We start from the raw sequence: 26,135 nt of genomic DNA, 5'->3' as shown, positions 1-26,135 counted from the left end.
GCCGAACAGTGACAGCTCGCGCCGGCGAGCAATGACAGCTGTCATTTCGGTGAGCGGACCGGACAAAAACGAACGCCCTGTTAATTTTCCGTTATTTTTTGTTGCTATTAAAAAAATAAAATGTTTAGCGTACTATTTATCTATGGGTAGTAGTTTTCAACATTTCAAGAGCTATTTTGTTCCATCTCCTGCGTTCACGGGAATGCTGTATACAGATCGGGTTTGCTCTTAATAGGAATTTCAAGCGTGGACTGTAAACGCACACAATTCGTGTTATACCAAATAATTTTAAATTTTGTTACCAAATCTTGAACTATAAACATTAGTTTGCTCAAGAATATATCGTAACCATGGATAATAAAATCTAAGTATCTGGCTATTTTTCCGAAAGGGGTTTTAGAAACAGGATCATAACACAATATTTTACCATGCCGTGCATTTGTCTGTTGCAAGAGAAACGCTTCGTAAATTTTTGAACTTTTCCTTGCTCCAGTAGGTCTTTTTATGGACAATATGCTAATTGAGATTAATGGTTCTGCACACTTTATGAAGAATTTTGCAAGAAATAAACGTACGAAAATGTTTGCACACACAATACAATCAGAATGCCTAACCTAGCCTTTTGACCTTATCGCTAACAAGCTCCTCCCTATTTTTAAACGCTTCACGTTCTCGTCAGTTGCGTTCGTCTACGCGCGGTGAGCGGTTGTGCTTTGCGGCTACGCGTGTTGTGTACGGTGGTCATTCTTACTGTCGTTTTCGTCGTTCACTCGTCGTCATCGTCCTTACTGTCGTTCACTCTTACGTGTCGTGTAGCAAAAGTGTTTTTTCACAATGTCCGTCTTCATGGTAAGTGACGCAAAAGCCGGTAAGATTAGACTCAACTGGCTCAAGTGTGTGTGTTGCGTACAGTTCCAGGATCCGCTATATCAGCACATTTTCACCGAAGTGGAGCACGTTCATAGACACATTTCATGGGTTGCTCGTTACTACTACACCTGGAACATCCTAAACTCTCCATTGCTGTACCTGAATCGACCGTCCTGGTCGTTCATGCGGACCAGCATTCGCTTCGTGACGGAGACCTGGGCACAGCTGAACACCCTGGTCGAGCGAGGGCGCCGTCGCGAGTTGAAGGCATTGCTCCAACCCCTCGAAGATCAAAAACCGATATGGGAAATGAGCAAAAAGTTCCTGGGGGACGTGATTGAGCGATCGGAACTTTTTTACGCACAGAACCTGATTGATGATGATGTTGATCAATAAAGCATTTGGTTGTCCGGCTGTGCAGACGATGTTTTCCTCTAGTGCTCGTTTTAGATGACTCGCGCCATTGCAGCATTATGGAGAAGTTAACATTTTTCAGAAAATAATAAAACATTTAATAGCGATCAAATTCCGCTTCGTTGTACTATGTTGTGTGATCCTTGAAATACAAGAATAAAAAGAAACTGTGGTTGAAGGGAAAAACTCCTTCTCGTAGCACCCAGTAGCCAATGCCGTGTAGTAACTTATCGTCCAAACGCTAGTGCTATTAGGTGTCCCCATCAAACTGTCCCGGCCACAATCGTGTCCTTGTCTTCTGCATTAACCGGTAGCGAATCAAGCACCGGTCGCATTGCCAAGCATCAGGCATCGAAATTGCATTTGGCGATTGGGAACTTTGAGAGGACCAGCGTTGTATCCTTTGGAAAATTGTACATGTGCGACCTCATCCGCCTACTTCACACACCGTATTAATTAATTGTTGAGGTCCGTCCAAGCTTTGTGTTTGGGTATGGGGAAAAATTATTGGCGTTACGCAATTAATGGACCACCCCCTGTTATCATTTTTCATTTTTGTTGGCAATTTCCCGGGTTAAGTTCAGCACAAAAACTAATCTCACATCCCCCCTTTCCCTTACCTCTTATAACCCAACCCCACCTCTCAAAGCCACCCCTCCAGCAACTCCACCCCCCCCCCCCACCATCGTAAAATAATCATTTGCTGCATCGATGCTCAACCTTCCTACGATCCCACTTCACGGCTCCAATACCCTCTACCGGTCCCTTGTTTTCCCCTTCTTCGCTTCCTTGCGTACATCTCTCAGCACCAATCTGATCTTCATTACAGTCTGTACAGTGGGCTCTCTCTCACTCTCTCTCTCTTACACACACTCTCAAATCGATCGCTCTCGTCCTGCACCACCGACGGCATTGTTTCGCACGCTGACGCACGCTCAAGTTTGATGTGTGCGCGAGCAAATACTAATTGCGCTTTTATTTTTACTTCTTGGGACCGGAAACGGTACCCTAAAATCGGTCTACACGGAGTGATACTTCCAACACAAATACAATTTTGCGAAAAAAATGCTGTGAGTTTGGTATGGAAATGTGTCAAAAACCGACAGAGCTACGAGTTACGCTTCGTCTAGATTTGAAGATTTGATTTGATTTGAAGATAGCAAAGTGAAGGGGATGCTACGGGATAAATGGAGAGGGGAGGTGAAGAAAGAAAGACGAACACTACTTCGGATACGAACAAGGGATCGCTTTCGTGTTTGGCACACGTGTGCAACGATCGCGCAACATCCTCTAGTGACCGGACCCAAACTTCCGTTCGGAAGGAGGATATCTTGCTATATCACCAATCTAGCAAAACCATGAAACCTAAGAAACACCAAGTAAACAAATGAATCTTCATCTCAGGTTCGGTAGGCCGGAAAAGAGAGGCCCATCATGTAAATGTGTCCTATTGAAGATATTTTCTCCAACTCCCGAGATTGACGATACTTCTATATACACGCACAAACACATACAATGGATGAGAGGCTCCACACGAAAAACGATCCCGCCACCACTCGACGCAACACATTCGAGGGCAAGCGTGATTCCGGGAAATATTGCAGACGAGTGCGCAATGCGTGTCGTCTGTATCGTCTAGTGATCGTACTAGGACACACTAACACACCCTCGATCACATCATTCATAAGTACGAGGTTGGCACGAGCCAACCGACCAGACAGTACAGCGGAGCAGTAGCAAACGGACGCCGGGCTAAGAACAGGACAGGACGAAAATTTCAACAACAGCCTCTTCAACGATGCTCACCGAATTCGAAGAATATATGGTAAGAGCGTGTCCTTGCGGAACAGAAAACATCGTTCACATCGTGCGGAATTAAACAAAACTCCCGGTGTTCTTCTTTCGGCAGGAAAGCGTGATGTTCGAAGTTGGCTATTTTATGCGTCGGGCCATGCACACGATACAGTTTCCTGGGTGTGAGTCCGAGGAGCTGTACAAAGGCGTGGTGTGGGACCAGATGCTGACGGTGCTCGCTTTGATGAACGCGGTGATGGTAGTGTATGGACCGGAAGTGAACAAGTACTTCGACTACCTACGGTACCTGCGTGAGGAGTGGATCGAGCTGATGGATACATTCCGGGCCGTAGTTTCGCTGGAAGATGGACCGTTTATTGTGCTGGACATGGTGGATGACGAATCCCTTGAATCGTTTCAGTTCTAATCGCGGTGGCTGATCGTGTCACAATAAAACCAGATAATGTTTTGTTTCTATTTTTTGTGTGTAGTTTGATTCTGTTTGATGCGTTGTGCACGAGATGGAAAGCGTTAAAATCTTCAAAAAGAGTTAATGGGCAAATATTCATGAAAGAAATAAAAAGGAGCAACTATCTAAGATAGAGAAAAGAGAGACCGATAGTGGCTACGGAAGTAGAGAGGAAGATCCCTTTCACTATTCAACCCTGGAGACCCGAAAGTGAGTTGGTCGATCCCCAACTCAGATATAAGACATCGCGCGGTTGTAAAAGTGATTTTTACATTTTTGGGGCCTCAATGCTTGAACTCTACTGTGATTTGAACTGAGCTGTTCTGTTTCCAACGATAACTATGTTGCAACATCGCGTGAGTCCGTCGATCATTCGTCACTTCTTCCAAGATAAGAATTGGGAGAGGACATCATTACAATAAACAGAACTAGGGCTCTTTTCTCTACTACCTCACCCTCATAGAACTACCCGTGAGCGAGATGATCATGTATGAATTACTTTTTATTTTACCCCTCACTCATTCACTGAACGCTTCGAGCATTAATCACCAGTGGCTGCATCTTCGAAGTGGCCGACTAGTCTTTGCAACTTTGCCGGACTTTGCCGAACTCGTAAGGTTGGTAAGGACACTCACTGGGCGACGATTATAATTGCGTTTTATCACCTTTTGGCTGCAGTTTGCTGCTCAACAGTATCGATGCCGTAGATTTCGCCCGAACGTTATTGGTTAGTCATAGGGTATGCCGACACATGCGCATTTCAAACGGGGCATGATTTTGTGGCGGTTATTTTTTTCAATTAGTTTTGTAAGGAAATATGTTGCTAACGAAACTGGAAACTGGTCTTACCGTTGCTACATGTGCCGTTTGTATGGTGCTTGTATCCAAATTGGCAATTGAGTTTTTGAGCTTTAAACAATTTTAAGAAATTTTACTGCTTCAAATAGACTTCAACAACTGTTTACTGGTTATTATATTATCGTAACCATCGACACACCACCAAAAATCCCGTGAAAACTAATGGACTGAGAGTCGCTCATGAGTTTTACGTGATGCGAAGATCCAACAAAGAAGAACGAGAGATGCAACGGAAGTGGTCGTGACTGGTCTAAAGAAGAAATGAAAAATGGAGGGAGTACCAAAGCAACGAACGATGACGAAGTTTAAAATGGCGTCTAAATGATCATGGTTGCCATAGCGGTAGACCCAGAAGTGATGCTCAGGAACAAAAATAAGGGGTTGCATCTTGGCCTCTTGGCAATATGATATCCCAAGCATGAACTGTCCTCGATCGGGTGATCACTGGAACGCAACATATGACGTCAAGGGTTGTTACAATGGTACAGGCGGATGTTGCAGAGGGTGCAGCGATCTCTGACCCAGCGAGTGCTGAGCAGTTTCCGTTGTGCGAGCTTCTTGGTGGCTCTGGAACAATGGTAGACTTCTTTCGAAGCCACCTTCGTCGAACAAGGCTCCGAAGGCTGGCTTCCAATCGGGATACTCCCGGTGAATCAAAACCTAATCACGTGATCGTGGACTGTCCGCAGGTCTGTCAGAAACGCAAAATTTTAAGGCACACGTTGAGGTCATTTAAAATACCGCCCGGAAAACTGAACCCATTATGTTTTCTAATTTTTCTCGCGCCTTTTTCGAACAATTTTATCACACACCATTTGCTACCTATCTTTGGATGGATATTTCTAAACCCAAGCGGGACCTCGGACGACTCACAACCTTTTACCTATTACTGTTACATTTCGATCTCTCCATTTCGAAACTTCTCCTCTCTAAATACCTGTGGCGATGGACGAAGCTGGAACTGTACAGAACATTTATAGTCCCAGTACTCACATACGCCTCTGAGACATGGACTCTGTTCAAAACTGACGAAACCCTCTTAGCCGCGTTCGAGAAGAAGATGCCCAAAAGGATTTTTGGCCCCGTATGTGTGGAAGGACAATGGAGGAGCCGCTATAATGATGAACTCTACGAGCTGTAGGATGATTTCACCATCGTGCAGCGAATTATACTCGCCAGGTGCCTCAAGAGTTAGCATATGGCTGTTGCCAAGAGTGTCAGAGGATCACGCTACGGAAGTAATCATTAGTATCGAGAGCGATAATTATGCGAGTTGTTTTAGAACAATTAACCACCAATTAGTCCCCAGTTTAGCCTTTCTTCCAGAAAAGTGAGGATGCTGTAAAGCGTGGTCAGGAAGTAACGTACGTAAATCGCTAGAACACGGGTTCGTCGCGTGAATCATCGTTAAAAGTAGTCTGATTTTTTTGCAAGCGACGTCCGACCGCGATAATCACTAGTGAGCGCTTCATCCCATTGGCAATAAAGCTCATGGCTCACAGGAAATTTTGCATAAAGCGGGTCTTTATAGCGGACACGAAATCCAACCGAGTTTGGGAAGTAAATTGAAATGTAAGCAACCCGTTCGCACGTTATAGGCTGATAACCCCAAATTCCTGATCTAATCAACTCACACGTGTCCACATTAGCAAAAGGGGATGTGTTTTACTGACTCAACTGTGCAGTGTGTTGTTTCACAACTTCGAATAAAACTATACAATTGGTTTTAGTTGGTAAATAGAGTTTCTGCAAACACCTAGAATGAGTCTAGAATGTGAAAGAGCGTAATTAGCTCCACCAATGCTGTTGCCTACGGTTGGCTGTTGGATGATGTTTATAAACACAAAAAAATGGGGAAATCGTAGATAGGCGAGTGTGTGTGTGAGGTCGTGTCAATTTGAAACGACACATTTCAGATTTCATATTGCATACAGTACAGCAAACCAAACATGAAGCAATTCATAGCTGGAAGACTATCCTGCACGCCGTGAACACGAGCTGGTGCGGCCCGGACGGCATACGAACCCCGGTCTTGTCGTGGCAAGGCTGACTCATGAAGAGCGTCTATCCGTTCGCGAAAACATTCGCATGTTTTTGCTTTTTAGTATTCTCCTACCTCATCTTAATCGCCTCACTAACGCACAACACTTGATACACTGCACCACACACACACGACGGTTCTATTTCAGCCAGGTTGAGATTTCCTTCGCACTGTTATACCGGCGTAGAACAGCGCATATCCGACTTCCGTAATGTAAACGTTGAGGTAATGAACTATCGACCGTAAACGTACCATTTTCGTAGAGTGCACTTTTCCTTCAGATTGTTGAAATTGATCGCTCGACGACGCGATGACGCCGGACGGCCGTGTATTCGCTCTCTGTCGGTTTGCCCGTACGGTTCAGCGGCGAAAAGCGTGAGCGCGTGTGTGTGTTTGGCAAAGCACATAGAAAGACGTGAAGTGTGTGTGCGTGCGTGTGGGTGCATGAGGCTTCACGCACGACCGCCGTGTGTGCGTGAATGCTTGTTTATGTATCGGACACATAAATGCGTGTGTGCATAAACCAAACCGTCTCCGTAAGTCATCGTCGTTTCGTCGAGGACACCGAAAAATGGTATTTGCAGCAATTTAGTGACACACATACACACACACAACACAAACGCACCATTCTTGATTCTTTTTGTCTGACAATTTGTGCACCATCCAAAAACGTTGCCAAATTTCCTTCCACTGTACAGTGTATGGAACGATGAGATACAAAGAGAGGAGAGAGAGGGAATGACTGGCGAAGCATCCGTGACCGTGGTGTGGAGTGCATGCAAAAACTCTTTTTGCACCGAATATAAGCGAACCAAACAACGCGGAGACGCACTCACACACCCACGGGGGACATGGTGGCCCAACATTAGACATATGTGTGAGTGTGTGTGCTGGTGTGGAAAGTGCTATTTTTAACTCAATTTTTTAATGTTTTTTGCAAAAACAAAGGAAAGAAAAAACAAACACGGCAACGCCAACTAGACGATGCATGCACGCGCGTGTGTGTGTGTGTGTACGTAGATGCAAACACAACTTATGTTGCGAGTGCGTGCCCGTGTGCAGGAGTGTGCGTGTCAGCGTTAGTGCGTGTGTTGGCGAGTGTGTGTGTGTGTGCGTGCTTCGGCTGGCCGGTAAAAGGGCTCTCAGCTTTTCTTTGTGTTTCGAACGCGAACCGGGCGCGATTCGCTTGTGTGCGTGGATTTTCGCCATACAAGCACACAGATACACACCGTGTGTGGCATCCGAGTCGGTGTTAGAAGAGTAGCAAGCACAACAAAAAGAAAGAAGGAAGGAAAAAGAAGAAATATACGCAACCTGAAATTAAAACGTGTGTCGTCGAGTAAAGAATTTGGTTTTTGGATAATTGTTTTGTTTTGCTACATATTGTTTGAGAAGAACCGAACAAACCCGAACAAATTGTATTTGTGTTTTCTAAGCTGATTTTGTGCTGGTTGGTGCTAAGCGTGTTAGTGGTGTGCTGCTTTCGTACGTTAAGAGAAAAATTGTTTTCAAAACAAAACTACGAAAACACTATCGTGCGCTAGTGATTTTCAGGGCAATAGAAAAATGTGTCTCCACGTTTAAAACAATAAGCGATTGCGACATAACCGCATAATCGCAGCAATCTGCGTCTTACTGTTGTTATGTCTGGAGAACCGAAGCACATTTTTTTATGCGTGGAGACACTTGTTTTATCGCCTGAGAAGTACTGTAATGATTGCGAGAAAGTTAGGAAAAACTAACTGCTCTAACATCAGGTAAGTGTTTGTTGCTCATTATTTAATGCACCTATGATTTTGATTCTGGACTTCTAATGACGCAAAATATGAAGTTGCTCAGTAAAGCTCCGTTAAAAGCTTTATTTTCCCCCTCCAATATGTTTTCGTTGATCGCGCTTTCATGCGCTGTAATTACTTGAGACCTTGAGAGACTTAAGTCATCAACTGAGTGTCCTTGACTTGAGAATCTGGGAGGATTCCGTATTTTCGACTTCTTCTGCATCTGCAACCATAAAGCATAAAGCAGTTTAACAGACCGTATATAGATTACGACAAGATCCCCATAAGCTGAATGATAATCACAGTTGTTTGTAAAAGTGGGAATTGCCAGGGTCCGGATGGGATTGGATCCTGCATACCGTCGTGCCAGTAAGCGGGTCCGTTACCGATAAACCATCAGACCACCAGCCGATGCTGTCGTTTAACATGGTATTACGTGCGGAAATTGATGCTGGTACAATAATCCTTCCCACGAATGGAATTCTTGATCGCGAGACTTCATACTTGAATTTAACATCCTTAAATCCAATAGATGTACAGATTTCCGAAATGCGGATTAAATGCCACGACTGGACTAGATCTATCTCCTAACGATACTTTTTCTATCGTAGGGCCGACCGAGAATACCGAGAATCCTAGTGTTCAAGTGTCCTACTATCAGAATGTCCAAAGTGTTATGCTGTTTGGTTATTCTGTAAGTTCGTGCTGAAGATTGGATGCTCTTCCGGTGATGAAGATAAAGATACTTAATCAAACAAACAAATACAACGCGAATGGAGAGAGCCGAGCCTTGACAGCCAACTGCAATCTGCGTAGCAAAACGCACACAAAACCAATGCACTGCTTGCTTGGATTGATTTTGGGTTGTTGAGATGATGATTGTGGGGTGGACCAGCAAGGGGATCACACCAAAAAAGGGGGAGAAAAGGTACAGTGTCGCGCGAGGCCCCAATGTCGAGCGACGCCATCATCGGTTGTCGTCCGTGGTTGATGGGGTTGCAAGGGAAAGGGCGAAGGTGTATGCGCAGGTGTGTGGATGCGCGGTATATAGTCAAAGTATGAAAAAAGAAGTAAAAATAAATCATTCATTTTCCACACACACACACACACACACATACACGACACGGAGCATCATGGGCTATTCGCCACCCTGTTCCGCTAAAAGCACCCTGAGCCCTGCTTTGTTTCTTTTTATTTTCTTCCGCTTCTTTTGCGAGTTGTTTGCTTTTAAACGCAATCGAACGGTGGCGGTGGACGCGCGAGACATCTTTGGCTACCTTTTTTTTTTATTCCCTCCCTCCTATCGCTGTCTTGCTCTGTCGCGCGCATCTTGCTAGCTTCTGCCCGGTGCGGTTTGCTGCGATTAAATGCTCACGTTCTCGGCAGTCTCATTTCATCTCCCCGCTTCCGGAGGTCCGTCCACCCCACCCCAGGCTCCGTTTGTCATCCCGTTGGTGTACGCCACCCTTCTCGAACGTTGCTTTCTTGGCAATACCAATTTTTTTTCTTTCTGGTGTGCTGCTGCGTTTCATTGCGCTTTCCGTCGTCCCATTCATTCCGCTCCGGTCCGCGGATGGGCTTCCGCTTCAGAAGATATCCCCACAAAAACACACACACACGCACACACCAAGCGACTGTGGTGTGGACCAGAATCGGCAAATGGTAAAAGGCGTCGCCGCCCGCACTATTTCACCCTTTTTCCCCTCCCGGCTCTCCTTCCTGTCTTACCTTGCCCTTGTCGGTTGATGTCGGGAGGTTTTGGGTTTTGTTGTTTTAGCGCGTCGCAGTACAACTTCGATGTTGTGTTGTGCGCGCACTCACCACTCCCTCTCCCCAGGTGGATCAACTCCCCCTTTTGGTAGGGTGGGTTTGCTTTGGAGTGAATTTTTTGTAATCGGTTCACCAACATGCAAAACAATTTGCGGAAAATAAGACCAAGGAGCTATTACGCTGAGTAAGTTTGGCTGGCAATATGGGGATCTGGAACTTTTGGGTCTTCCAGACTAGAGCCTTTGGGCCAGAGTAGAGGGCTTGTGTGGGCTATTTTAAAGTCTAGAGAATTCGCTTCTCCCCTAGAAGACATCACCAGCAAAAGACAATTACTCATCGTCTACCTTTCGGATCAATAGCCGTTAATTCTGGTTAGTGGATTCTGGTGAGCCCTAGTGTGTGACAGCCGTCTTTGCGTGATCCGCGACTGGCCGGACGTGGACCGAGCGATGTTTCGTAACGGACAAAGTGTACCGCACTCGCTCACTGGATAGGGAAAGAAAGGGGTTTGGTTTATATTGTTGTTGTGTGGTCATTATTGCGCCAACTCGCGGCGGTAAAATGGGGCACGAATGAGTCAACGGGTGGCTCTCCCCACCCACCAAACGATGGTGCGGCACAGTGGCAGCGAAGATGAAGAAGAAGGTGTTGGATATGGCCTTTTGTCTTTTGTCTAGCTCCGGTCGATGGTCCCGCCGAGATAGGCCCCGCGACGTGGAGCGCCTTCTTCTGGCACTTTTTGTTGTTGTTGTGACCTGGTGGATTTGGTCTGGAATATGCTCGGTTTGTGATGCGTGGACGCATGAACTCTTTAGACGACATTGCTCGACAGTTCCAACCTAGGCCTAGGAACTGGTGGGGGCAAGAGTCCTACTAACGCTACATCACATTTGGCGTGATTTCAACATTTTCTTTTCCGAATATTTCTAGGAGCGATTTGTAGGACACATTGCTGCTTGTTATGCTACTATGTACGGTAAAGCTACACATCTCCTGACAGCTCTTCCCTACTCTTAGTAGCGGTGTCCAGAGGCTCATCTTCTGACCTGAACTAAACGCCTGGACTGTGTGTATGTGTATTTCTGTACATCGGCCTAACGCAAAGTGAGTGGGTTTTTGTAAAAAAAAAATCCGATGGTTTATGCGAGCATTGGCACATCACGCGCGGAGATGCGATGGTCCACGTTCCGTCCTTTCTGTGCGCCTCCCCCTCCCCCACGTTTAATGAGGCGGGCGGGCGGTCAATGTTTGATGATGAACCTTCTGCGTGTGTCGTTTCGGACCAGGACTACACACAAACCAGCGCAAACGAAGCAGCAGCTACCCTTTCTGCGTACGGCAAGCATTATTGAACGTTCAGTTCGCTGTGTGGTGCTATCACTGGTAAGGGGTCTCCACCGGGGGTCGTTCGATCGTTCGGTTCGTCGGTTTCGAACCACCTCTCTTCTTCGCTTGTGTGCCTTCCCCGAACATCATCTCCGTAAGTGCACCGTCCATCACGGCTAAAGATGGCGATGATGAGCAAAACCCCCCTGTTTATTCCTCCTTCACCTTGCGGACGGTTTTTGTAAGCGGAATTTGCTTAAAGTGCACCCGCGTGAGGTGCGGACGGTGTGAACTGAACGGAACAGCTGCAACGCGGCTTTCTTGGCGCTTGTTGGGTGTTCGGTAGGGTCAGCATTGTTCATTCGCAAGGTATGATGACGAAGAAAAGCTGTACTGCGCGGGGAAATATAGTTTAATTTTCCCGCAATTTCTTAATGGGAGGTGAGAAAATTCACACGCATCACGATGTGTGTGTGTGAGTGTTCGATTTCGGAATATTTCTTGCCCAAATTGGGAGTGTAAGCTCGATGTGCCCTCCAGAGGTCACATTCTTACGTTACTTCCGCAAGAAATCTCTTCTCGAACAATGTAAAATTCGTGTAAATATTAGAAAAATTTAGCGAAGGAAGAAAACTCCTGTATTCTGGTTGGAAAACCGGTGGCAAATGTCAATCAATCTAGTTTGCGTGTTTGCCCACCACCACACGGCTGCTATGATGGCGAGCGAAGATACACTCGGTTGGTACGGAAACGTTGCGGTCGATGTTGAGAGTGGGCGAGAAAAGGGGAGCGAGACAAAGAGCGAGAGACGAAGAGAGAGAGAGAGAGGGTGATTCGAATACAGCACAAATGTATGCAAGGGGTTTATGTCACGTTTTCGCGTCCCCACACACCACCATTCCTCTCTCTCTCCGGCCGGCCGTTTTCCATCACTGCCAAGGCAAAAACATGATTAAAACCGTGCCATCATCAGGCCGGGGAGCGTTAGCTTTTTCTTCTGCTCGGGTCGGTACGCTCCCTTACACCTTCTTTTCCCTTTTTTCGGTTCACTAATTTTTGAAGGTATGCTTTGATTGGCACATTTCTTTCCATTTCCCATCCTGCTCCACCGACCCACGATACTTCAGTTTATCTAATATTTGTGGCAAATAATTATCTTTCCTCTGCTTACCTTCGTTTGGGTGTTTTTTCTGGTTCCTCCCGTACTGCCTGGCGTCCCGAATTTTCCACTGCCATCCCCCAATGTGATTCCATTCCAGCATTGAGTTTTGCGTATTGGTGGTGCAGGAAATTGAGTAAAACACACACACACACACTCACAGAACGCTATGAAGGGACTTGTTTCGTTATAATTCACTCGCACTGTCCTAATGGAAAACTTTTGGTACGCAAAAAAACAAACACCGAAACACTTTTCTTTTTTCGCGACGTGCGAAAACCGTGATCCATCTAACAACACTGAACATAGAACTGAACCGTGTACCAGTATGCTTCCGGTGTTGAAAAAGTGTTCAGTAATATTTCCATAGCAACCAAAGAAAGGCTACTCTTCAAAATTCAAAATCAATTAAAACGTATTCTACATATTCCTGGTTTTGGCAAGGCCTACTTGTCTATACCCTCAAGAGGTCTTGCCATTAGTGACATGCCAGTCCCGCAGGGTGGTGTCGTTATCGCTTCGACCACCGGACCACCGCCTATAGACAGAACGAATTAGTTCCAAAGAACTCCTTATCTGTTCCATTCCTTTGCTGGGTAAAAATAAATGAGTGAGTTGATTCTTACTTATGAATTGATCGATTCAAATAACCACAGATAGTTGGAGAGACGTTTTTGAGGTATTAAATCTCGCGTAATTAGATATTATAGGTCACGGAGAATTGAACTCGTAAAGACTCGACCATCTCGAAATCGGACTCGAACTGAATGACTCCTTCCTATCAAGCCAGGAAACAATCTAGGTTATTCAATTTAAAAATAGACTATTCTAAATTAATTCTACTACTTCAGATGCATTCAAGCAAATACTTCTTTCACTAAGCACTGAGTGAACAAATATGGACGAATCTTTAGTACAAAAAAAGAATCGAGCCTTTTTTGTTTTGGGAGAGTCAGTAATTTGCAGCTGCTGCAAGTATTCATAATTCCTAATGGGGATTGCTTTTAGCCGCAACAGCTGGGTTTTGTGAACAGCATCGACAGAAGAGCGTCTGCATGGGAACCTTTATGGTATCAAAGCTTTGCTGGACCTTTCTCTCTCTCGCTCTCTCTCTCTCTCTAAGCTCCCGTTGCATATTAGTCTGGAACTGCATGCAAAGCGAGGGCAGAGAGTGGGCAATAACGTTTCTATGCTGCACACTGACACACGCCACATCACACGCTCCTCGACTCCTCCTCGACAGGGTTTCTGTTCGTCGCTGGGCAAAGGAAAGAAGTCAAAACCGGAGCTCAACCCCGAAACCATGTTGAATGTCCTTTTGTGCCGCCTGTTGTTGGTGGTAGTGGTTGGTTGGTTCGTTGTTTTTCGCTACCCCACACAGCACACGAGCACCCACAGTCTCGTACACAGTCTCGCTGCCAAGTCTTTGGTCAAAAAGGACAACAGCGCATCGACGACTGAGTTTGTTTTTCGGTTCGGGGTGTGTGTTTTTTTTTTTTCTTTCTTCCCGATGCTTTCCTTTCCCAGAGTTCGAGCGGTAAAGGCAGGCTCCCGAAAATTGCTAAGTAATAAATTTAATTTATGTCCGTCACGTCCGGGGATCGTCCTCCTGCCTGCTTTCCTTCCACGTTGGAGCACGCGAGCGGTGGAGGCCATGTTGGAATTTTCCGACCACTAGTCACGGGAAATGGCCGACCAGAATGAATGCTGGGGATGATGTGTTTCGACTTTACTCTCTTCACTGGCGGCGAGCAGGATGCCAACTATCTGTGTTGGCCACCTCCACCGTCAATAAATGGGCGAGCGAGCATCGCTTCTGTCTTCCAGTCCGGGGTGACATTGGTGCTTTTATTACTGTCCCCGGAGGTCGTTAGTCTCCCGAGCAGCGTTTGCCACATTGGTCCGGGTCTCGGGCAGGGATTCTGTTTTTCGTGCGCGTAGACGATTATGGAGGTTTCTTTTCTACAATATCATTGTAGATCGTTGCGTGTGTTTTCTTGTTGTTTGATTTTAAACGTCTATTGTAAGCTTTTGTATTGGAATAGGATAGGACCTCTCTGTTGCTTTGCTTTGTGATTTCACCTGTAAAGAAGGATGAAGTTGTGTTTAGTTATTGGCAGTCGCGTCCATAAGCTACGTAAAATGGTGCCATAATGGTGTGGCGTCTGGCACGCATCTTCCCAAATTGTTTGTCCAGGAACAGAGTCACGTTCCTGTCGCAAACGTATGCCGATTGACGGTTGTATTTCATTGCCCATTGGGTATTTTAGTAGGGTGTAGTAGCTAAAAACTACGACGATTATTTTGCGATGCTACCAGTTCAATCATTCGCATATTAGGCACAATATTAAAGTCTTTGTACAGTTCGTAGAGCTTTTCGGATTGTCCTTTCTCAGAGACCATGTCTCAGAGAGATACAAGTTCCGTCGTGAAAAGTATTTTGAGTTGATAATGATAATGAGCCGATATGAAGCCAGCTTACTCTTCAAATGATTGGCCGTCTAGGCTTTGTTTGATGGCGGGCGTATGAGAGCTCTTCAATCACAGACGCCTAACAGCCCTAATAACGAGTCTCTGGGGAGATCTAGCGATTTGGTGATCCTCGTGCACTCGTTCATCGTCCCCATAGGACGGACCATCCCGCTTCAGCAAATCCTAGTTAAACCTGCAGAAACGTTTTCAGTAGCCGATTATTACTACAGGTTTTTGTGGGCCGTATTGAATGGACTCATTTAGTGTATGAGCTGTATCGCTGGTGTTGATAGATGTATTCCTGCTACTTCTTTTGGAAATATTTCGAAAGCTTTTGGTAGTTAATAGGTAAACGCTTTTTTCATTAATGTTTCAGATTAATTATTTCCACTCCACGCTAGTAGAGGCTTCAATAATTAAATTTCTTCCTAATATTCCACCAGCAGTTGTACGCTACAGCCAAATAAAAAGATCCAAATATTGCATCACATACAAAATGCATTCATGTTGCAAAAATTCATGCATCTGCAAACACCGCTCAGTTCGAAATTGTACCACACACACACACACACGTGCGCATCCCGAACCTATACCTATGCCCGGAGTTTTGAGCAGGAATAGTTGACATTTTTCCTATCGATCGTGCTGTGTGTTTGCACCGGGCTGGGTCGGTTGATTGTTTTATATCTACTCGTCCTATTGGTGTTTTTTTTTTTGTTGCTCTCTTGCATCCTCACGTCCACGGAATGTGCATTGTGCAATTGCGTCCCCAGAAACACGCACATGCCACGGGTATGGACCAGCCTTTCGGTTCGGTCCGGGTCCGTGTGTACGTCGTTATCTTTGTTCTGGGCAGTGCTGTGCATTGACGACCAGTAGCAGCGCAGGGTTGGCCGTCGTCGTTGTCGTTGGATATGGCGGCATAGATGCAACCGTGGCATTATTGGATGACGGCGCGTTTTGGTGCATAAATGCGTAATATATCATTTTGCCGCGCCGTGGAGATGTCGCGAGCGTTTCTAATGCTGGCTAGGTAGACTAGAGTTTGATTCAAACAACTACACAAAATCGTCCGTCAGTACAGTCTCCAATCAATAAACTCTTGAACTCGGTGGACCTCCTCCGTACGTATTGGCAGCTTCTTGTTTCGTGTGGTGTAAAATTGTCCCTTCCGCAGAGCGACCAACCGACCGAGAACGTCCGTGGCCACCATCAGGAAAATCGAATGGAAATTTATTGACCAACAACCCCCTTTTTCGGTGGTGGTCCAGAGCGTTGAGTCCTGCCCAGCCATAGCACGGATGCATTTGCACACCTGAAGAAGACGGCAAAAGTTTTGCGCGGAAAATGGGGTCCCAGGTTGGGGGGGGGGGGGGGTGAATTTTCCCGGCAGTTTTCATTCGCTTCGATGGCACTCTGCTAGAGAGATGAGCGCAGTTTTGTTGCACGGAGCAACTTTTTGTGGACGATCCCCTTGCGGGGCCTGCGTAGCGAAGATGCACGGGGCGGGTTTTCCCTTGTTGCGCAATCGAACTATCGACGGGGGGGTTTCGGGTTTTCCTGGCCCGAACGCCCAAATGGAATGGTGTCCCGAAAGAAGGGGAGGAGAAGAGACCGGTGGCAGAGGTCCCTACTGGGGGAGGTCGTTTCGCGCTTCTTGCACACCACACACACATCGTCCTTTTGCTCGGTGGTGGTGGATTGGGTGGCGATGATGGTATATTGGTGACGGCGACGGGTTTCCACCACAGGAACCGCCATCCTCTAGCCGGTCCTCGTCAGTCAGTGGCCAACAAGTCTACGATTGCACCGCATCGCAGACGAATGTAAATTGAGAGCTGCAGTTTTGTACTGTACGCGCCGTACCAATTTCCATCGGAATCGATATCCGTCGCGATTAGATATCTCCGTGGTTTTCCTCGATTGTGAATCGTTGGCAAACTTGTGGTCGATTTTGCGACGAGACGTTCTGTTTTGGGTAAAAATATTTAGTTTATTAATTATTTTCATTATATAAAATGTATGCGAAAGAATTTCAAGCTCTAATCTGGTGGAAAACCTTTCAGAACACTTGACATCAAATTGGAAAAGCAACATTATTATGCTGTGCTCAGGAGAAAGAATTTCCTTTTCAAATATTTTTCCCTATTTGTGTGTGTGTGTGTGTTTGTGTCAATTAATTTTGCTCTCATTAGAAAAAAGACACTTTTTTTCTCCAATTCCTGCTTGTCCGTTCCATCCCGTTCGTTTTGTGCATTTCTTTTCCTTCAAGGAAAAGCTTTGTGCGCACTCGCGCTCTCCCAGCTTCGCCAAGAGAAAGAACGTCGCACACACACACATACAGACATTTTCCACGAAGAGGCAGAAAAGCTTTCGCTCTCTCTCTCTCCGGATAGGAAAAACTGGTTTTCCCATTTTCACACGGTGAAAGAAAAACGGTGAGGGGGCTTGTGGCTCTCTTTTTCTCACGGTCGGCGTCGTACATTTCTCTCCTGGCGAGTGAGCGAACGAACGGCCATCGAGTGTTTTCCTTAATTTTCACCTCGCGAGTTCACTTTTTCCGGGATGCATTTCTTTTGCGTTTGGTCGTGGTTTTCCCTTTTCCTTTTTCTTCCCATCTCATTCGCTCTCACTCTCTTTCTCTCTCTTGGAGTGTATTTTATCTAGGGGTTTTCCGACCCGGCAAAAGCTTCCAAAAAATTGGACAAAACTTTCGAAAAAGGTGATCAGAGCAACCGTCCCTTTCCCGCCATCCCCATACGCACCCCTCCTCTCTCGCACTAACGCTTTAGAATATAGAGTAGCTCCTTTGTCGGGACACCCCCAGCAAGCTGTCGAAAATGGCGGCCGCCATCTTGATTCGTGTCCTGTCACACGGTGGGAGTTTCGCGCCCCCAGGCCAGGAGAGTTAGATTTCAATAATCCAACGCTTAAATAGGCTTAAACCGGGCATGTGTGTGTGTGTGGATGCGTATAATATCCACACCTAATAATCCTTCTAATCCGGTCTCACTGTAGCAGCCGATTGTGGTTTAACGCTTTTAGTATGTGTTTTCCTTGTTTGTTTGTATGTAAATGCAGAAGGGCTTATCATCCTCTTGCGTTCCGTTCCACTGCACAACACCCTTATCATCGCACGTAGCATAGCAGAATATCAATTGCAATGGTTTTGGTGTGCATGTGTATGTGGAGCAGTACGTAAACAAACAAACAACAGCTGTTATTTGTGGCCAACCAAGCCCCCCCCCCTCCCCCCATCACACTGAGAGTGCACTGTTGCTTTTTCGGTTGTTGCTGCTGTTCGATGACGTCACCGATTGTGGTCGTTAATAGTAACCAAACACATCACATCGCCCGATAGTAGGGTGGCAGGCCATGAATTTCCATTGCTAATTTTCCAACTGCCACCGAAAGTGTTGCCATGGAGAGCATGGGGCTGTTAAAAAGTTGTCTGAAGGATTAAATGGATTTAAAGGATTTCTTCATGTTATCTCTCTCTCTTTCATTGTCTCTTTCGTTTGTTTCGTTAATTGATTCGTTTTACAATGTTTAAAAAGATTTTCTTTCATGATGAATGCTTTGTATTGATAAACGATCGATGGATTTTATTACTGTCTTTCTATCTCGATTTATGTTTCTTGTTTAATTTTCTAAAAAAATTGGTTAATACTTCATTACACATTTTTGTTCTTCTCTTAAATTTGGCTCTTTTTGTATTTATATAATATTGTATAATTGTATAAAATTTATCGATCTCTTTTCGTATAACTCCATCACAATAGTTCCCCGAAAATCGCCCTTTAGCACGTTTAAAGATTCACTCTCACTATCGTTTGATGAATATCGTGTGCGAGTGTGTGTCCTTTGTACGTGTGCATGTGTCTCACACACTTTCGCTGCTGGTAGTGTCGCTTGTTGTACATATACATATATCTGTTCTGTCTGTATAAATCCATAATGCGCACCCGCTCGCACATACCATCCAAATTAGGTCATAATATGGTTTTCCCTGCCCTGCCTGTCCATGCATTCCCACTCATTACAATGTACGTGATTGTGGGTGGGGGGAGGGGGAGGGGGGTTGTATGGGTGGGTGGTGCGGACCGGAGGTTAATTGAATTTCCATACGGCTAATTAGCGGGATTCACATTAAATTTTCATCATTCGGGCTTTCTGCTTCTGGGGACCAATATATAATCTGGCTTACCTGTTGTGTCCCGCACGCGCGTGTGTGTGTGTGTGCTCGCACACCGGTGCACAAATTGCCATAAAGACCAATAAATTGAAGCAATTAAATAATACAGGCCACAGGACATTCGGCACTGTCTGTCAGGTGCCAAAGAAGCGATAATGAATATTGTGTTGCACAAGTGTGTGTGTTGTGTGATCTGGAGCCTACTGACTCTTGGCCCCTTTTTTCGCTACTTATCAATTTAAAGCATCAGTTAATTTGTAATTCTGTGTCCCTAGGGGGGCCTCCTGTCGGCTTGAAAAACTCTGAGTGCAATTGCACATTCGAGAGGGAGGTAATCAAGAATGAAATGGAAATTAAATTGCTGCTTACACCAGTAAAATCCACGTGGGACTATAATCTCTTAACACTTTAAAGATTGCCGGATAGAACACTGCACGCACAAGCTGGGTAGAGGCTTGTTCTGGTCTTCAGCTCAATTAATGACAGTTTACTGGAGTGCAATAAAGCTCCGTTGCTGGTATTGCAGGGTAACACAGCAAGCGAGGACCAGAATTGCTCCGTTTGGTGTAACATCTCAAAACTGAAGAAGGGAAAATCGTCGTTTCATCCCTCTCCATTGATTAACTCTCTCTCTCTCTTTCTGCCATTCTTCTCCGTTTCCGATGGTATTATTTCGCACCTTCAATGCAGGAAGATTTTCTTGCGAGCCAAACCTTCATCAATCTTGTCGCCCTTTTTTGAAGAAGCAATTCATTTCGACTGTTTGCTTCGTGTGCGATAAAAAAAAATCCTCAGCGTGTGTGTGTGCGTGCGTTAAATGAGATGCGGTGTGTGTGTGTGTGCAACAACCTCTCCAGTGTACGTCCGGTGCGTCACGACTCGCCCTTCTTCTCTGTCTAACCCTAACAGCGGACAATATCGACTCCTCATTTTCCTCCCATTTCGCTATTTGTATCCCCCTTCCCACCCGTTTACCATGCCGTTTTGTAGCAGTTTGCACTTCCTTCCATGATGCGAAGGAAATGCTACGCGGATAAAATCGCCCAGGGTCTCGGGGCTCCCGGAGAACGGATGCGGGGGTAGCGCTGAACGCGCGTGACATGGGTGACACCAACGCTACTCCTTCCTACCCCACAGGCTGAGAATTTCATATCACAAGTGTCTTTGTTTGTGGGAGGCAGGAAAAAGAGATTTGTGCGAGCGAGATGGGGAGAGAACAATTTCGGTGCAAAAGAAGGAAAGGAAAAGCTGGAAAAAAGAGGCTCCATAGCCTGCCTTGTGAGAGTCTGCCTTGCAATAATCGTTCATATCCGTTTAAAGTTGGTTGATAAGTTTCTTTAGAATTTTTTAAACAAAAAAGATTTTTTTTAATAGCAACAATTAAATATTGTTTTAATTTTAATCCAATGAAAAATTATAATTTAAGTACTCTAAAATTCTGTCAATTGTTTAAACTGATTAGCAATCACTTATCAATCAAACAAAGCAAATGCCGCCATAACCCTGTCCTCCTATCATCCCGTGTGTGTGTGTGCACACTTTCGGAAGTGAAAATAACTTTCCCATTTTCCAGTGCGCAGTGACCTGCCGCGTCGCATTTTGTGTGTCGTTCGTTCTGCCCGTGCCCGATGGTTCTATTTTTCCAATTCCATTTTCCGCCTTTCCGGTCCCTCAAACAGTCCCCTCCTAACCTCACAAGGAAGGAACCCGAACAAACGTGGCAACACAATGGGTGAAAAGGGGCAAAATTTAACCCCAACCCGGGCACACCAACTCAACCGGGAGGACAACTCCCAGCGCACTTGGCAGGTAGGATCGCAAGCCGCGCTTCTTTTGCCGGCGCGCGGATCCGTTTTCGTACACTTTTCATCTTCTCTCGCCCGATACTGATGCCCACCGATTGGCGAAATGGTCCGGGCTGGTACGTGATTCGCTTGCCGAGGGTCCTCTGCAGGTACCAGTATTTCCCGGGCTTTTGTGGGGGGATATTTTCTCCTTTCCCGCGTTGGCTATTATAATTTGATTGCTGGAGTTCGTGCTGGAACACCGGCAGCGGGATGGTCAGTCTGTTGGTTAGAATGGAGCCATGTGTGTGACAGCCGCGGAACCGAGTTCGATTCGGGCTCGGGCACAATAGTGTGTCGTCCGGGTTTTTGTTTCCGAAACACACACACACGCATCTAATTACCTTGCCAGAAATTGGTTGCGTTTGAACGATTTTGTGGTGCATTCGTTCGGCAAATGAAGTACAAATTTGTGTGGCCGGTGCTTTAGAACGCGTGGAAGATTGTATTCTTAGAGATCAGATAACCTATAAATAAAAAAATGCTCTTCTCAGTACCTCATCAATTCCTCTTTGAAGCATTGCCCATTCATCATCGCTGATATCATATCATTACAATCGTACAAATCGAGCGTGTAATTCAAAACCGATAACGCACCCAGACACACACACTCACACGCTGACCGTTTATGTTGATGCTTCATCGATTTTATGCTCCATAAATTATTCACCCATCTACACTCGCGTTTGAGAGCGAGTACTGCGTCGAGTCGTTGAGCCGTACCAGCAGAAGCGAGAACTGTGGTGGCAAGAGGGCTCTTAAGACAACGCAGAGTTTTTTAACCCTATATGGTCGGTGGATGGAATATGGGACAAAGAACATTTAATCATTCATGGTTTGTCCATTCATTGATGAGAAGAGGAAATATGGCTAATGCTGTCTTATGTTTCTAGAGGCGCACATGTACAGTTGTTGCGTGGGATTGTTGATTAAACTTTTTAGTTCATTACTTTGAATAATTTTTCTTTTGCTCTTGACTGCTTCTCATGCCAGTTGGATGTCTCAAAGTCTATCATTCGGATCCTGTTTCTATTCTCTCCTAGAATTTGAGTTACTTATAATAAAACCATGTCCAACATTTGGTCAAGAGTAGCTATTCGTTTAACCATTCCTGTGGCACCACAGTCGAGGTCGCGAGGTTCTGGCCTGCAATTTCTGACTTCTTGAACTGGATTTGCATATCTGAATAATCAAACCTATGTACGGGGAGACGATTAACAGATGGGATTCGATACTCGATCGTTTCATTAGGGCCTTGTGGAAATTTATCCTGTCGCGATGGCAACGGTCGAGGCAGGCGAGATCAGTTATTGGTACCTACACACACACACATCTCTGAGCTGTGGGCTCTATCCAAAACTCTCATACTCAGAAGAATTTTAAAGATCAGTCGTCTAGACCTTTAATAAGATTATTATGACTCTTATCTCGCCAGGTTTTTCGGGACTGGTAATGTCAGGAGAAGCCTTTTTAGGGCGTCAATGTAGTGATTTTTGAGGAGTAGTGCGCGGAAGTTGAAGAAAGAAATTAAACGCAGGGAATAAGTATCGATAGGCTTTCTTGGGCTGATCATGCAATGAGGACTCCAGATATCCAACCGTCGAATCCATTCATCTTTACAGTCACTTAGCTACTCATTAGGTTTCATTGGAACTAACTCAAAGTTCCACCCATCGAATACCCATCCACCTTCCCATAATCTCTTACGCATCAACCCCGACGCTCCCAAATCGTGTGTCATCATCGTCATCAAATTCTTCCATAATCTCATCGATAAAGCTGGTATCCATTCCTTGCGTCCGTTCGTTCGTGCGTGTGTTAAAAAGTCGCCTAGTTTCGATGCCTAGTTTTCCTTGAGGAGAGAATTGTCTCGTTTGGGTTCCTAAAATTCCAGTGAGAGAGAGCGAAGAAAAAATCCGTCACCATCTCGGATCCAACCGGAAGCGTTCGTTATCTAGCTTTCCCCCTCCCGGCCTGCCTAAAACTGGACAGAAGAAAAGCGTAGCCAATTCCACTGTACTGGTAAATGTCGATGAAGTTTGTGGATGCTGTGAAGGTGAATTGCCCGGTGAAAATGTGACGAGAATACGACGGTTTTCCCGAAGAAGTTAGGGGGGGGATTTTTTTTCCCTCGCTTGATAACTGACAGAATATAACAACAACAAAAATGTACACACACACACAGCTTCGTTGAGTGGGGAATGAGTGAAAAATTGATGACGCGCCCAGAGAAGAAAAAAAGAAAGTACCGAGTCCTTCCTCGTGCCTTGACAATCGGAGAGGGCCCGTTTTTCAAGGGAACTGGGTGGAAGTTTTCATCTGCGAGAATGGGAGGAAAAAAAGAAACACAAATCGGAACACCTTTTGCCATTTTGTTTCGAGAGTTTTTTTTTGTGCTGCGAGACCTACCGGAGGGCCTGATGAGATGTCCCTTTTTTGCCACCGAGAGTAGACATCGGTCGGTTGGATCGGGACGAATGGAATGGATGGATGAGCTGAGCGGAAGATGTATCTATGTGTGTGTCTGTGTGTGTGTGTGTGGTTCTTGTATCCTTACTTTTGCTTAATTTAAATTAATTGCACAAACTGTCGGGCTTGGGTTGGTTGTTTTGGGGGCAAAAAAGGCCAAGAGAGAAGAAAAAAGTCTATTTCAACAGCTCTACACAGTCTAACTTTTTGATTTCTTTCGAGGGATCGGAACTGTGGATGATTGGGAATAAAATCGAAGGATCTATTGTGGGGAACGCATCCATAAGAGCTATATGGAGTAGAGTTTTAGGACTAAAATAATATCTCCTTAAAGATTGTCTAAAACCGCTTGGATGACATTGGACAAAACGTCGAATGGAAGAAATGAGAGTTTCACAACTCGCGAGAACAAAGGAATGTGCGCGCTGCAAGAAATGCATCAATTACTGTCTTACAAAGGCAAAACAGCAACAGCGGGGAGCACCCGAGGAGCAGGTCGGATCGGGTCGGTCGGTCGGTCTGGTCTGGTCTATCTAATTTTCCACTCTTCATTTCTCTCGAATCCTTGGCAAGCTTTCGGTCGCTCGAACCACTGCTGCCGGTGTTTTCTGTTACGTTTGTGTTGGTGTATTTATCGGGCGACACCCGGAAACTGGAGTGAAGCATAGCCACCCCAAACCAGGGAGGCAAACGCCGTGGTTGTTCAGTAAATACGTCCGTAGCTCGTTTTGTAGTTTAGCCGAGCATTTTGTTACGGGGATGATAAGTGGCAGCGAGGAATGAAGAGGACACAAACGATGCAGTAACGACGATTTTCATTCGTGGCTTGGTCGGAGCCACGTACCAACAAAGACACAAAAAAATGACATGGAAGGACACAAAAAAAACGGGAAGGATTTGCGCAAGTTTTACGGCCGATCCGTTCTAGCCAGGCATCGGTAAACTGCTAGTCCCTTTTCCCCTTTGCTGTCCTGGGAAGGATTGCGGGAGTAGCACGCGAGGGAACGAAGCCTTTTTTTGTTCGCTTGAGTCTGTGTGTGTGTGCTTGTGCCATGCCTAGAACTCGAGATGGCGTTCGGGTGGAGAGATTGTTGTAGGCGAATGGCACAAGTAAGCAAAACACACTGGCTGCTTTTTTTCGGATTCTCGCTTCTTAGGATAAATCGGTACAGCCTTAGCTTTTCCGGTTTGCGATGGGTCGAAGCAACAACGAAATCTGTAGCGTGTGTTTGTGTGTCTGCTTGCTTGGCAGAAGGGGGATGAGAGTGTGCTGGACAAAGTGAAGGGCGCTCTGGGCGGCATCCCTTTCGTCGCATCAAACGTCCCTTCCGATCACACTGCCGGTCTGAGTCTGAGCTCTGGATCCTTTGGGCTTTGGGTCCGGAAGAGACAAAACTAAGGTGACCTTAGAAAACTGCCATCGTTTTGATACGAGGAATTCCAGCGTTTGGGGATGATATAACTGGATGTTGGTGAGTTCGTTTTTTGGAGAACTTAGACCGTCATCCGAAAGTGTTTTTGGAGATGTACAGACTGTAGTCTGGAGGATGTTTCTAATTATTATTATTCTCCTCTTCGATCTTAGAGGACGTCTTTGCGGAATATAGGACCATTTTATAGTTATTTGATTAGAAATAAAGTTTAATGTTGGTTCTCTATCTCTTCTTTCCTTACAGGTAAGCAGACATGACAGAAACGGAAGCGACTCTAACTTTGACTGCATTGATAATAGAAGCAGTCCATGTAAGTCTGTTTGAGTGGAAAGCCTCATTCTCTCTTCCAATACGCTGGGCCAGTTTCTTCCAAGTTCTTCTCTTTGGAAATTATCTTGAGCGAACGTTTGAGATCTTGGGGACATGATTTGTGGGAGTTCAAGTTCAATTGGTAGAGGAAAAGATAGTATTCTCTAGCTTTGATCTCGTCCTTGAGTCTTTCAAAAAACCAGAATCGGATATCAAATCCCATCCGGAATATTCTCAAAGGTTAGAAGGTCCAGATATTCTAGAACCCAAAGGTCGATATTCTGGTCCAGATATTCTGTTGATGAGGTCTCCTCAGTTCTCTCTTTTACGCGTTTTTGCTGGTAATCCAGACACCCTCCTCAATAATTGTCCAGCGGACTCCGAATCTCATCCACTCCTAGTTCAGGCTTGAAGCCTAGCTTCTGGGGTCATCCAATCTGTTCTGACCACATGTTGCTCCATTTGCTTGTACCCAAACTCTCACCAAACAACTGGAATTTCCCATAAAATTCGTTCGTACTTACTTGTCTACTTCCAACTGTTTACTTTTGCTCTATACCTCTGCACTGCAATGCGTGAGATCTTGCTGAGCTCTTACTTTGCATAAGATAATCATAGGTCCGTTTAATTTTTCTCTCTCTCTCTCGCTCTCTCTGCCCTAAATGTTTCTGTTGTTTCACTATTTTTAATGGATGTTTGCCGATCGTTCAAATGCACAAAAACACACACAAGCACACGACCCGGGATCCTTCCCGAAATCTCGTGCCATGTCGCCACCACCACACCACACCAGATATATGCATGCGACCGGACCGACCACACTCCATCCATCCATCCATCCATCGAGCTTTCGCGTTAATACCGCGTGGCCGTTTCGTAATTATCGTGCCGTGTCTTGGTAGGCTAGCTTCGCATAAAATTTCCTACCCTCTTG

The 26,135-nt window shown here is 45.5% G+C and overlaps 3 protein-coding genes across 4 annotated transcripts in view; all 3 read left to right on the top strand.

Annotated features, from left to right (window-relative positions):
• The window catches only part of LOC118513838, an 87,892-nt gene extending 84,114 nt beyond the window's left edge, over window positions 1–3,778 (top strand). Inside the window, exons 10-11 of the transcript XR_004906517.1 lie at window positions 2,689–3,109; window positions 3,194–3,778. The gene's annotated coding sequence lies outside the window, so the exon portion shown is untranslated. The remainder of the gene's footprint in view (window positions 1–2,688; window positions 3,110–3,193) is intronic.
• Window positions 135–1,579, top strand: LOC118513843. Its single transcript, XM_036060121.1, has 2 exons — window positions 135–849; window positions 913–1,579. The coding sequence occupies exons 1-2, from the start codon at window positions 835–837 to the stop codon at window positions 1,264–1,266; spliced, it is 369 nt and encodes a 122-aa protein (XP_035916014.1). The 5' UTR covers window positions 135–834; the 3' UTR covers window positions 1,267–1,579.
• Window positions 3,779–6,770: 2,992 nt separating the features above from the next.
• Window positions 6,771–26,135, top strand: part of LOC118513832 — a 64,369-nt gene continuing 45,004 nt past the window's right edge. Inside the window, exon 1 of one of the 2 annotated variants that reach the window (XM_036060080.1) lies at window positions 6,771–6,982. The gene's annotated coding sequence lies outside the window, so the exon portion shown is untranslated. Of the gene's footprint in view, window positions 7,021–26,135 lie in introns of both variants that reach the window. The other variant, XM_036060082.1, reaches the window with a different exon arrangement.

This window comes from Anopheles stephensi, chromosome 3 (assembly GCF_013141755.1).
Source record: "Anopheles stephensi strain Indian chromosome 3, UCI_ANSTEP_V1.0, whole genome shotgun sequence".
Lineage (NCBI taxonomy): Eukaryota > Metazoa > Arthropoda > Insecta > Diptera > Culicidae > Anopheles > Anopheles stephensi.
Note: the sequence above shows the minus strand (reverse complement) of the source record. Positions and strands in the feature narration are given on the sequence as shown.